Consider the following 13,853-nt stretch of genomic DNA (forward strand, 5'->3'; position numbering starts at 1 on the left):
AATACATCAGATCAAAATTTGCGCTTTAATGAAATCTCAATATATTACAAATATTTTCTTTAATATCTACAATATGGAGGAATTAAAATAGAAATTACAGGGGAATAAAATCTTGAATTGCTGAGTTTCAGCAATTAATATTATTATATATTAAATATTTATTTAAATTTCATTTTTTCCAGTTATTTTGATTATTATAGTGATTTTCTATTTATTTGTTGTCGATGTTTAAAAAAAACAAAAGAATGGTGTTCAAGAATTAATAAAGTTTTCAATAAAAACGCAAATAACATAAAAAGATTAAGAGCTTTACGGTTAAGAAAGAGGGAATAGGGGAGTAACCAAACTCCTGTTTCTTATAATTTTTGTCCATTTTAAGTCTGACATGAATGTTTAATTTAATTTTTGTTCCTTTTAAGATGTATTTATTCAGCTATATTGTTACATGTTATCTCTATGTTTGCTGCGATCGTTTATATTAATCTCTGTTTGTTTTGGGTTTCATTTATTCTTTTATAGTAACTTCTGATCGTTTTAAGATTGAAGTGTTTGAAATTTATTTCTGCTAATCTAAGTTTAATATCCTTTTCTTTGTACCGTCTTCGACCTATGGATCACAATTGCTACAACACTTCACGAAGTCTTGGTACCGGAAGTGTAATAATTTGTTCTAAATATGTAAGGTATCTAGGGGAAACTGAAAGTAAAAGTTTACTATCATTTTCCTGCTTTGTTCCCAAATTTTGGTGGAAAATATTTGTGGTTACAAAACCAAATAATAGCACTAATTACAAATAAAGATAGAACTATATTTTTTATTAATAATAATTATATGTATACTTAGTTAATTAGTTAGTTAATTATATACTTAGCTAATTGTAAATTGAACATCTCAACATCCTAAGATTAATGGCTTCCAGCCTGCAGTTCAATTAGGATTTTGTATTCTTTTATGCGACTATTATTCTTTAGGACTTAAATTGAGCTAGTTAAAAAAAAGAACCAAAAAACCAAGAGGAAGCATTGAAATAATAGTTTATTCTGTTTTTGACTTACCTAAGTGAAAAGTTAACACATTAATAACGAATAATGGTGAAAGTGACTGGTTGGCTGGGAATTTATCTTAGTTTCCATGAGCTTGTTTGACTTTATAGGGCCCTCAAAATCTTGAAACTTTGGTTTGAGGATTGTAGGGATGGGCATCGAGCTCATGTCAAATCTGGACCATAAATTCACAAGTTAGAACCCTGGGAATAAGCTCTGTCTATCCTCAGTATTTCCTGAAAGTAAGTGCAGCAACAAATTTACCCCAAAACTCCAATTTCAGTTTAAAGTCACCGTTTCTTCTAAAAATATGATCAGCGATCAGTAAAATTTTTACCTTGGCTCAAGCTGGTTAATTGGATATAAATTGACGATCCTGTCAACAACTCAGCACTTTTAAGTCGGAAACTTTGATTATCCACCATTAAAAGTTAAGATGAATAGTAACTGTTGATCATGTTAATATGGTAGAACATGACTTTTTACAACACACCTGTCATGCAAGGATACCTCCCGTCTTTGTTTGAGCAATTAAGCGCAATTATCATGTTAAGAAAAAAACATCCCATCCTAAATTAAAAGTTGTAAATTATTCCGTATAATTACAGAAGCTCCATATTTTTGGGACGTACCAAGAAGAAAAGAATTACAAAGAGTATGTTGTTGAGGGGTTTTTATTGATACTTATTTGTATTTTCCGCGCTTTACATCAATTGTTTGTACCGGTGTAAAATAAGGAATTTTTTTTCAGTACTGCAAGCGGTAGCTAATATATTTCATTTAAACATATTTAAAGAAAACACACTAAATACAATTTTACGCCTCTCTCTCTCTCTCTCTCTCTCTTCTCTCTCTCTCTCTCTCTCTCTCTCTCTCTCTCTCTCTCTCTCATCTCTCTCTCTCTCTCTCTCTCTCTCTCTCTCTCTCTCTCTCTCTCTCTCTCTCTCTCTCTCTCTCTCTCTCTCTCTCTCTGCATCTTTATCTCACCTCCCACTTCCTTTACTCTATATTGCAATCCATAAATTTTATCGTTTCCGAGGATCAAACTATGTACCTTGAGCAATGCCTCATCCATATACCTATCTTGCACATTAGTCAGTGTTTCTTTGCCTCACAATGCTAATGTTTGCGATAGAATTCAGGGTATCTTTTCGATGGTAGTAAAAATCATATCAAATTTCATGGATTTAGACATTTCTTTCTGTTATTGATGCCTCTTGGGGACTCCGTATGTATGTGAAAGAATAGCGAAATATGCGGTTTACAGTATTAGTGCAAAAGTGGATCTTAGTTTTCTCAACTAAGTCTCTTACGTTCTTTATTTAATGACGGTTGGACTCCCAGAAAACGTGCATCGGGTCAATTCTTATGTTTTAGTTGAATTCTTGCATATTTGGATGAAAAGTGTGAAAGAATTACCTTTAGATTCCGTGTGCAAGGAAAAAGTTATATAAAGTTAGCAATAAAATTAAAATTGGATTATTAAGGAAAACGTTAAATAGGCTAGCCCCCTTTTTTCGACAGCCCCTGCTACTCAAAACTTTATACGCTTTTATTTTAATAGTTTTCAACTCTTAAACATCCAATATTTTCATTGCAATCTTACGGCTCTTTGATCTGGCAGTCATTTAGGCCAGAAATTCCGTGTCTCCACCAAATTAGATTCATTAAAAACATACACTTTAATCTGAGACTAAGTCAAGGGAAACTTGAATATGCGAGTGTTCGAATCTTCATCGATTCGAACCCTAATCAGTGGCTCTTCAGATGCGAGGCTATGTTCTATTTCGATGCAATAAGCTTTCGTCGATCAGTGGATCATATCTTTAGGAAGGGGCAAGGGAGCAGCTTTTATCTATTTTTGTACCAACTTCTCTCAGCTAGGTAGCAGTTTTTGGCAATTTCATAAATTGCCCACAGTTGCTTGTTTTTTTTTTTTATCTTGGGTATCTTTTACTTAGTACATACTTTCTTGTAAATTCATATTTATTGAAATTATTTTTATGCATATTTTGCTACCAGTTTTAAATTCATAGCAAGCACTTGCGTAGAATTTTGTGTCATAGGAAGAGCAATCATAAGAGAATTGGGGGGAGGCAACGAGGAAAACAAATTTATTTGATAATTTGAATAGGTAGGGGTCAGAAATTTAATAAAATTAAGGCTTTAAGTGGGGCGTGTCCCCCCCCTCCCGCACGTCCCTATATTATAGGTAGCAACTTTGTGCGTATGGCTTAAAAACTTAGAAATATCATATTATCATCATTTATTGCTATTATTATTATTACTAAGACAAACACAAGAAATTTGGATGGCACTGATAGATGGCAGTGAATTTTCAATATCCAGAAGAAAAATGACAGTTGGTAGTCTTATCGCTTTAAATGATTTGAACAGCCTCAATTAATTACAAATTTTAAAATCCTTTACAGAGAACCGGATTGCTTAGCATGTTAGATGTTGAATGCCAAACAAGAGGCACCGCAGAGTCATACGTACAAAAGGTTAAGACACAGCATAAGGCAAATAATCGGCTACTAAACTCGAAATCTAGCCTGGCAAGAATGTTCGCGATTCAGCATTTTGCTGGGAAAGTCGATTATGATGCTTCGGATTTCTTAGGTAAGCTTAAAGCTTTTTTTTGTCATTGCAAGTGCCTACTAAAATAATTGATGAGTTTCTCAAGCCAGAAGAAGGGAGGTAGTAAATTCAAAATTTATTTTGGATATTTTTTTTTTACAAGAATTGAAATTTTTCGCATAAAAAGAATGTGCTAAAGTTTTGTGACTTTAAACTTGAGGTATTTTTTTTCTACTTAATATCACATGAGAAAGAAATATGAGCCATTCAGTTGTCAAATCAGGGTAAAAGCAAAAAAAACAATAACTAACAAATAGGATTTTAAACTCATTAAAATTCAATAAAGAATAACTTATCACAAATATTTATCCTGTATAAACGACAAGACGTCCACAGTGCAAGCAGAAAAAAAAAGAAATGAAAACTAAAAACATTGCAGATTAAAAAACAAATCAAGAAGTTAAAAACCAAAGTAAAGTATCAAAAAGCTAAAAGCTATTACAGACTAAAAGCAGAACAAACATAAAGAGCAAAATAAATAAAATCCAAAAATGAGCTCCTGTCCAGTCCGAAACATAACTAGTCGAACGCAAAACATCTGACAATAATTCACCAAAAAAATTATTTTTTTTAATTAATCAATCTCCAAAGTTATATGAATGAAAGGACAAAATGGCTGAAATGAAAGCCTTAATTCTAGGATAACTTGGTACTTAAGCATACCTTTCAAGATCTTCTTTGTGACTATATATATCTTTTTTTGTAGATACAAATCGTGATGTATTACCAGATGACCTTGTTTCAGTGTTTCACAAAAACAGCTGTCAATTCGGTTTTGCAACTCATTTATTTGCCAGTGAACTTAAAGCACTGTATAATGGAGAGCCAGCACCACGTGGCATCAGATTTAGAATATCTCCAACATCTCATACCGAGCTGTAAGTTTTCTTACCACTACTACTGCTAAAAACTCATCGCATCCCGAAGCCACTGGACGCCCACACAGCACAAAGCTGTGTCACTTTCCTCGCTATATTAAAATGAAGGATCACCACTTCTCTAGTGAGAAGGCCTTGTGAAAGGTAGAATTGTACCGCACTCCCCCAGCTTCCAGGAAGCTTTGTCTACTTCCCTTGCAATGTATTTTAGACACAATATGTAACAAATTATGCAAGCTTCTTTGACTACATCCATTTTAAAAGGCAAAATAACAGCTCTATGTACATCTGTTTTGAGGTTTTCCTTTGAGGCTCGAAATGGTAATACTTGGGTTTTACCACCTCTAAAACTGTACTTAAAAATGGCTATCACAAGTTACGCGATTACCTAGATCTTATTTTACTATACCTGCTTTAAAAAATAAATAAATAAATAAAAAAATATTGTCGCGGCCGAAAAAATAGTTAACCGAAAAAAGATTCTTTTGAAAAATCTTTGTTTGCTACTTGATTTTGCAGCTGATTGTTTATATTCTAGGAGGTAGGGGGGAGGATTATTATTAACAGCCCTGTCTTTTGCATAGCTTTTAATTAACTCATGGAAACCTATAAAAATTGACCCCTATTAAAAATTCTATGAACTTAAGGAAAACCATTCTCATAACAAAAGGATTGCATTCTATACCGTAGAAGCATTGGTTATTCATATTTTTGCCTTTTGAAAAATTATCTGTCGGCAAGGCGAAGCATGGAGATTTTTCCAAGAGCGACAAAGGTGTTTTTTTTTTATAAAAAAGTATAAATTTTTCTCTACTATTAAGATATTTTAGTCTGTTGTATGTGTTTATCTTCTAAGTGTACTGGAAAGTAAAACAGTTCAAAATAGGGATGAAACCTTTTTATTGACAGTGAACAGATACAAAATTTAACTGGATATTTCGAACACATATACAGTGTTCATCATCAGCAGTAAGACATCATCATCAGAGTTTTACTGCTGATGATGAACACAGTATATGTGTTCGAAATATCCAGTTAAATTCTGTATCTGTTCACTGTCAATAGAAAGGTTTCATCCCTATTTTGAACTGTTTTACTTTCGTCATGGAAAGGCAGTGTGGTCTTCGAAGTTATCTAAGTGTACTGGTTCTTTGCATTTTGAATCTAAGCTTTTTCCAAAGTAATCTTTACACTGATGTTTCTTAGCCTTATTACCAAATGCTGTCGTGCTGTATCAATACAGTCAGATTTTTAGTACCTCTAGCTCAACTCAGAATTCTATGTGCTATATGTTGGAATGAAGCCATCTTGTTCAGCTGCATGGTGTAATTTTACAGACTGTTTCTCTTTAAATTCTTCAAAAAAAGGCTGTTCAGCCAAGATGCTCAAAGCTTTATTTTCACTCAACTTTAAAATATGGAGACATAGGTATGCTACTTCCTTTTGGACACGATGATTACTAAATCAGGGGCATACCTGGGGGGAGGGTAAGTCCCCTGAAATTGTATATTTCTTGAGTTTCTGCGCACCTCTTACTCATAATACCCAATAAAATTTGTCTTTTGTCACCCCCACCCAAAAAAAAATCCTCGGTACGTGCCTGAGGTAAATACACTTAAAGAAAGAAAAATCCAACCATACCCATCACGGAGAAATAACGGTAATGAGAAAAAAACACAAATAAAAAAAGGAAAAAAGAAAAGTCTAAACTGGAGAGGATTTAATAGGGGAAAAGTCCAAAGTTAAAGGGAGAAAAAGTGCAAACGGGGAAATAATAAGAGCTGAACTGTTCAAACGGATAAACAATTATTTTCCAAAGATTTTAAGCTCCGTCACAAATTGGATGATTCTTTTAATTTACAGTAAGATTAAACGAGGAAGATGGTGTTAAAATGGCTTCTAAGACCGGGCCAGACGGGCTGGGCTACAAAATGTAAATATATTACAATATTTGAAATAGTACTTATCCTTTTGTGATTTTATTAAATCTTTATACTGCCATTAGGACTTTCCACCTATGCTTGCTTCTTTGTAAGCAGCCTCAAAAGTAATTTTTTTAAGCTACCTCTCAAGTTTCAGACTAACTCTGTTTAGTATGTCAGGTTATAGATCAGATTTGTAAATAACATCCTCTGCTTCTTTTTAGAGATTCGTCCTTTCAATCACATTCGTCCTTTCAATCACGTCCTTTCAAAATAATTTTAGTACAAAAAAAACTCCTGTGATCACAAAAATCTCAAAATCCATCTGCGGTTGTTTTCAGCACAAAAGTAGAAATTCATTTCCTTTACTTTAAAGACGGTAGTTTAAGCATATATGCATAAATACAAAATAACGGCTATTTCTAGCTGAACGGCTACTCATATCTGATAGCTGAAAGTATGATAATACATGGTTTAATCCGAAATAACTGTGTTCTAGTGGGCGAAAATCCGAGCTGTCTATTCTTTAAGATCAGCCATCTGATTTTAATATTTCTTTAACGGCATTAGTATTGCCTTTCTGAGAATCACTAGATAGCAAAGACCAGTTTTTTTGGGGAGGGGTGGGCGGAGAGTTTCTGCCTACTTTTCCCATGTTATTTGTAATGACAATTTGAAGAAATAATACCCAAAATAAAATTAAAATAAAAACGTCTTATTTCAGAGTTAATGGGGATGAGCCAATTTCAACTCTTACTCAAGATTTCCATACTCGTCTTGATAACTTACTCAGAACGCTCGTTCATGCAAAACCTCATTTCGTCAGATGTATGCGAGCGAATTCAAACGAATCCGTCGAATTCGACAGCAAAACAGTTGCTCCACAATTAAGAGCACTACAAGTTTTGGAAACTGTTGGACTTATGTCTTCAGGTAATTTCATTTCTGTTTAGTTTTCTCTACTTATTCTCCCTCCCTCTCTCTCACTCTCTCGCTTTCTCTACAACGTCTAATTTACTATTCTTCAAGACCGTCTAGTTTTATTTCTATAACTATTTCTGTCCATAGTGTATGTGTTGTTTCTTTTCTTCCCTCCATAGTGTATTTGTTGTTTTTTTCTTCTTTATTCGTCTATTTTCTGCTTCTATGTCTATTTCTCTACATAGTGTATTTGTTGTTTCATTTCTTCTCTCTTTCTCTTTATGCTGATTGCAAATGTGTTTTCGAAATTTTTCCTTTGCTCAGAATTATATTTCTGAGTTATATTTTGGGTGAAGTTTTCTTTTGCAAAATTTAGTTGTTTCAGACTTGAAACAAAAGTGAAGCACAACTGAAGAACAAGGTATTCTAATACAACTACTATGATGCATTTGGATATTTCCTTTTATACTAACAGTTTATGCAAAATAAAATTTGCTCTCTCTCTCTACCTCTACTATTCTCTCCCTGACTTTGATGGAACATGGGCCATGACTAGTAGCCTACAGCAAACGAACGACTAAGGACGTATGTTGCTTATAAGTACAGTATACAGGAATGTTATATTTTTGTTATAACACATTCAATTAGAGATTAGGTAATTTATCTTTAATTTAATAAATTTAGGTTTTAGTAAGAAAAACCTTGTGATTTAAGGCAATCCTGATTGCTTACCAATAAAAAGAAAATAAACCTTGATAACAAAATGACAAAAAAAAACACATGTAACGTAATAAAAACTGCATTTCAACAGAAAAAGCAAAACGATCAAAATGGTAAAACCACAAAATAAAAATTAAAGTAATTACTAACATTAAGTAAAAATAACTGAACAGCACGAATATAATCAAACAACAGGCTGCATCAAACAATCCTATTCACAGAAAAATACTCCCAACAGCAGGAAAAAGAGTTAAATTTGACTAGCTTATCTGGAAGCACGTTTTTTCGAAAATTCAAATTTCAAAAGCCTTTTATTAAAGGGTTCTGCATTGATTATGCTATTTTTATTGATTCTTTCATTTTTCGAGCTTTTTGCCATATCCTTATTTTATTTTACAAGTTCAGGTTTCCTCCAGTGAATATTGCCTTCTGGTTTAGGTCATATTTTGATTCTGATTGTCGGATTGGCTGTGCAAATGGTAGTTAGCTTGCTATCGACTGCTTGCAAACAATTTTTTGTGTGTGAAGAGATTTCTGTGTTTTAAAACAGTACTCGACACAAACTTAGAAAATTCAATTATTGTTCCACCCAAAAGAGGGGTTTGCAAATGTATTGGGATATCGTAAAGTTGACCCCATTTTAGCAATCTATTCAAAACTTTAATTCTAAGAGTAAATTAGGGATATGTGAGTTCATGGTTAATTTTTTTTTTAAGGATTTCCTCATCGGATGCGATTCAAAGCCTTTAACTCACGGTATCGCCTTCTTGCCCCTTTCAAGAGACTTAAACGCAGTGAAGACAGCGCCTTAGATGACTGTCAGCTGATACTTGAAGGATTTAAAACAGCTATGCCTGCACTTCCTCCCCTTGGTCATGCAACAACATCGTGGTCTCTAGGAAAAAGGCATATCTTCTTAAGGTGGGTCTTAAATTTTGACAGCAAATTGGACGCATGGGGCTATTAAATTTTAACAGACTACAGACAGCGAGTGTTTTCCCCAGCTCCTTATGTCTTTTCTTCGTCCCACCTGGAAAAGTCTGAAAAAGTTTCTTTCAAGCAATAAAACAAAGTGTTTAGGTCTGCTTTTTCAAACTAATCGTTTGATTACTATTGTTGCCAGCATTCTTGTTAAAAAAGTGGTGGCTGTTCGCCTGTTGCAACGCTATCTAGTTAGATTATAAATATTTGATTAGGACTCCAATTTGAGAAATAAATCTAGCGTGAGTGCAGAGAGAATTAGCTCACGGGGAGTGAATGATTATAACTTTAAAAATGTTCAGTGCAAATAAATTTGCATCTTCAAGTTCTAAATATTTTGAAACTAGCTTTCCAACCTAAAACTCAAGAGTAAAAGACTTCTTTTTGGGAAAGACCACTTTTCTTTGGATTCTGGAAAAATAAAGATGGGATTTTGGAGCACCCCATTTCTTAATACAGCATGATGCAATGCAAGGGTAGTAACAAGAGCCCCGCGTTTTTGGTGAAATTTTCACCAATAGTATGACAAGCAAGTGAAAAACGCAATTATGTTTAATATTTATGATTTATAGAAAAAATATCAAGCAATAAAAGTTACATTTTTAGAATATGAAGAAAATCAGCTTTATTTTAATATGTGAATAAAACTGAGTCAGTGAAAGGATATATACATCAAAATAGAATAATCGGTATTTCCAAAAAGAAGTCCTTGTAGGTAAGTCAATAAGCTAATAATTTCAAGTATTTGATCTTAAATCATTTTAATATTAACCATATTGATGCATAGCTTAGAGTTTTAGTTATTCATTGATATAAATAATTCTTCTCAATTCCTCTTTGGTAACAAGGTGTGAGGGTTTTGGTTTTACATAATTTTGCTCAATTGGATACTGGTTTTTTTATCCTAATTTAGTTCTGGTCTTTCTTTGTTTCTTTAGTGGGTCAATACCATTTTATTTCAAATTTCAAGCGTTTTCATTTTTGTCACGTTTGCGCTAACTATGAAAAACCGAATAGCACAAAATTTAAACAAGCTGAAGTTGCAGTTGTAGGAATTTGTTAATCAGTCAAAACTCCAGAACGCACCCGCCAGAACAATCCTTCTTTTGTAGGTACATTTTTATGTCAACTTGCGCTTGTTACTATTTTGAACTTGTCCTTTTATTGGATATTATGTATATTATGTTCACAGTTTCATCCGGAAAAAACATTTTTTTTACGCCGTGGGATTTGTTAACACTTGTTTCCATAGAAGCGTAAATATTTCTTTAATACTGGTTTCTAAATTAGTTTTAAATGGCAAAGTTGTAACATGGAAAACACTTCTGTCACACCCTTTTTTAAAACCATATATAACTGAAAAACACTTCAAGTCCACTTTTAAGCGAAATTGCTTGTTCGATTTTCTTTGAATAAATCTGAAAAAATCTGCTTTCCTTAGGCATACGTACATTTAGCTATAGCTATTTTCCCATGATTTTGTAACAAAATTCACTCTTTTATTCCAAAACAGAGAAGTTATGAATAAACTTCTGTTTATTCAAACAGAAAGTTTAAAAAAAACCTCGTCAACAATATTTTTGTTTTGTGTTAGAAAAAAATTCTTTAAAGACAACAGAATTTTTATCCTTCAGAACTACCATTATTTACCAGCGTTGTTCATTAACGTTTTCACACTTCTATAACTGGGAAAAAATGACAGTGGCAGAATCCGTATCTAAATGAATTTTGTTTACATTTCCAAGTACATTTTGCTTCCAATAGAGAGAAATATTCATCGTGTGTTTAGGATGAACGCATACGCCCCCTTATCTGGAGCAATTTTTCTTGACGTTTGAGGGCTGACCTTGCTCCTTACTGTTACAAACATTCCCTCCTTTCGCTCTTTTAAACCCCCTTTAAAACTGATAAATGACCCAAATACTTTGATTTTTCACGCGAGCCGATTTCTAGAAATGTAAAATTGGCTTTCGTTATGCCATCACCCTTGAATTTCCACCTTCGTAGCATTTCAACTCCAAGTCTGGATTAAACTTGCTCTATTTTGTAAGCTATTGCAATTTCAAGCTTAGGACTACAGAAATTTGTGCTTTACTGTTTGTAATTTTGAATCTAACCCATTATACCCTTTAGCTCAAATCTTTTTACTGTTTGATTTGTAATAACCTTGGCATTTTTAGCGAGGCAGCCAGGCAGCAACTAGAGACACTTCGAACAGAAACACGTCACAGAGCTGCTATCTTAATACAATCACATTACCGTGGATACATAAGTCGCAAAGTTTGGCGTCGCCAGCTTGACATCCGGCTAGAAGCTATGAGATCCCGCTTTTTACCCTTAAAAAGTTCGCTGTTGCAACCTACAAATCAGAGACAACAACTAAGCAGACCTAGACCACAACCAATTGCATGCACACCTCCACCTGAAGCTTTGATTCAAGCCAATTCTGAAAGGTTTGATCTCAAAAGTGTACAACAACTTTTTGGTATTGATAAGGAAAGACCTCCTCCAGTACCACCTGCTAGAGGATACACGGTTGCAGGGAATACAAAACTCGGATACCCTCAGACAAGAGTGATGAAAAATTCATATCCTGGTAAGCTATTACTCATCTGTTTTTTTCTTCTCTTTTTATGTGACTAGCTTTCTTTAACTTCCCAATACGCTCAAGGCTCAAAACAAGATTTTCTTACAGAATACAATAAAAACACTGATTGGCTGATTATTTTTCAGACAATAACCGAAAGCACACATTTTTATATGTTTGTTTGGTTATGAGTAAATTCCAAAATTCCTTTTTAAAGATTATGGGCTATATAGACTGTTTTTAGAAAGGAAGGCCTTGAAATGCCAAAGAGTGGCCCTGATGGTATCAGTATATCTTAGTGGGGAATATTAATATGAGTCAGTGGAAAAACTGGAAATGGTACTTGCCAGAATACGCAAAAAGGTATAAGCGATCCTTTAACTTTCAGAACAAACTGTTAGCTGTAGCTAAAAAAGGTATAAAAAAGTACTAGTCTTGAGAAAAAAACTGCCACTTATTTCTTTAGATGTTACGAGGCCTTAGAGCCTGTCAAACTAAATAAAAAAAGGAAGAAGAGGATAGAAAAGCACTATGTTTGCAAGCTTTTAAAATTTCATTTTCATGACAGTGACTCAATGATAGAACCCAAAATTCATTACAGTGTTGTAGCTGTGAGTGCCGTGTAAGCATTTTCGTAATAATTCCGCTAATTTTATTTCATTTAAAAAAATTTTGTGATTGTTATTGAGCTGTATATCGCTAATTGGAATTTACAGACATTAGTACTAGCTTCAGCGTTGCCAACGCCTTGAAATAACCTGTACCGGTTTTCTGACTAAAATTGTATCGTGAGAGATTAATCTTTACCATTTGAACAGCTGGTTAAAAATTTATCGCAAAAAGAAGAAAATTTTCGAAAACAGTAACTTGAACCGACATTCGAGTTAGGAAGCACCCAAATGGTCCGCAAAACTGGGCCGAAAAATTGTATTATACCAAAAAATTACCAATTGTACCGCATTGTACTAAGACCTTTAAATTGTACCAAAAAAGGTACAAGTGTACCGCGTTGACAATGCTGATCAGCTTTAGTCGATTTATATGAAAGACCAATGACATACTAAAAGTTACAGCAATGAGTTTTAAGCTATGGGGATCTCACTGCGGTATCAATGGTATAACTGGGCGAGGGAGGTATAGAGCCCTTCCGAAATGGAATCAATTGTATCTCTTTAATATAGTCAGGAAACTGCGTTCTGAAATAAAAAAATTGGTGTACTTATGGGAAAAATCGAAAGACACCCTTTATACTCGTTAGATACTAAAATTTTTCACACAGTAGTTAAAAAAGAAAGTTATCTCACATGTTAAGTCTTCCTTACGAGATAATAAACCGAGATTTTTAAATTACTACTGGATCCAAAGACATGCTGGTTAGCTGTGTAGCTTTTTGTTTTGATGGAATTGGTATTAACACCAATTTCTTTTATATGACGAGTGCCTGACTGCAGACTTTTTGTTATGAATTTTAGGGTCGGCCATCTAGCATTGTTAAAGCTAATTTAAAAAAAAAACTAGATTAGATCATGTTAATGCATTTTATTTCGTAATCTGACATTATCCATAAAAATTTGCATCCAAAGTACAAGAAATTATATAAGTTTGCTTAGATTTAAAATTAAAAATATTGATAATTAGATCCCACAGTTTTTAAACCTGATGACTTAATGCTGGCCTACTTTGTAGAAAGTGTTATAGTTCGATTATGTAACAATGCGACTAAAACTGACCCAATGTTTCGCTAGACGTCTTTTAACCTAATATTAAATAATAAAAACAAGTTTTTTTTTAACTGAAAGTAGGGAGCGACATTAAAACTTAAAACGAACAGAAATTACCCCGTATATGAAAGGGGCTGCTCCTTCTTCAACGCCCTGCTCTTTGCACTAAAGTTTGACTCTTTCTCTCAATTCTACTTTTTAAAACAGTAAAAACTTTAGCGTAAAGAGCAGGGCGTTGAAGAAGGAGCAGCCCCTTTCATATACGGGGTAATTTCTGTTTGTTTTAAGTTTTAATGTCGCTCCTTACTTTCAGTTAAAAAAACTTGTTTTTTTATTTAATTTCTGAACGTTTTTTAGTTAATCCATGTTTTGATTTCGGCTCTCCGCAGATTAATAATTAAAGCGAAATTTGCATATTTATTTATTTGGCTAAATGGCT

At 33.5% G+C, this 13,853-nt stretch overlaps 1 protein-coding gene across 1 annotated transcript in view; it reads left to right on the forward strand.

The window, feature by feature from the left end:
- LOC136039807 (unconventional myosin-IXa-like) overlaps window positions 1-13,853 on the forward strand; it is a gene marked incomplete in the record, with an annotated part of 112,307 nt that overhangs the window by 92,697 nt on the left and 5,757 nt on the right. The window contains 5 exon segments of the mRNA XM_065723707.1: window positions 3,477-3,666; window positions 4,391-4,562; window positions 7,209-7,417; window positions 8,842-9,046; window positions 11,287-11,702. Of these exon segments, the coding sequence (XP_065579779.1) occupies window positions 3,477-3,666; window positions 4,391-4,562; window positions 7,209-7,417; window positions 8,842-9,046; window positions 11,287-11,702 (1,192 nt within the window).

This window comes from Artemia franciscana, chromosome 20 (assembly GCF_032884065.1).
Source record: "Artemia franciscana chromosome 20, ASM3288406v1, whole genome shotgun sequence".
Classification (NCBI taxonomy): domain Eukaryota; kingdom Metazoa; phylum Arthropoda; class Branchiopoda; order Anostraca; family Artemiidae; genus Artemia; species Artemia franciscana.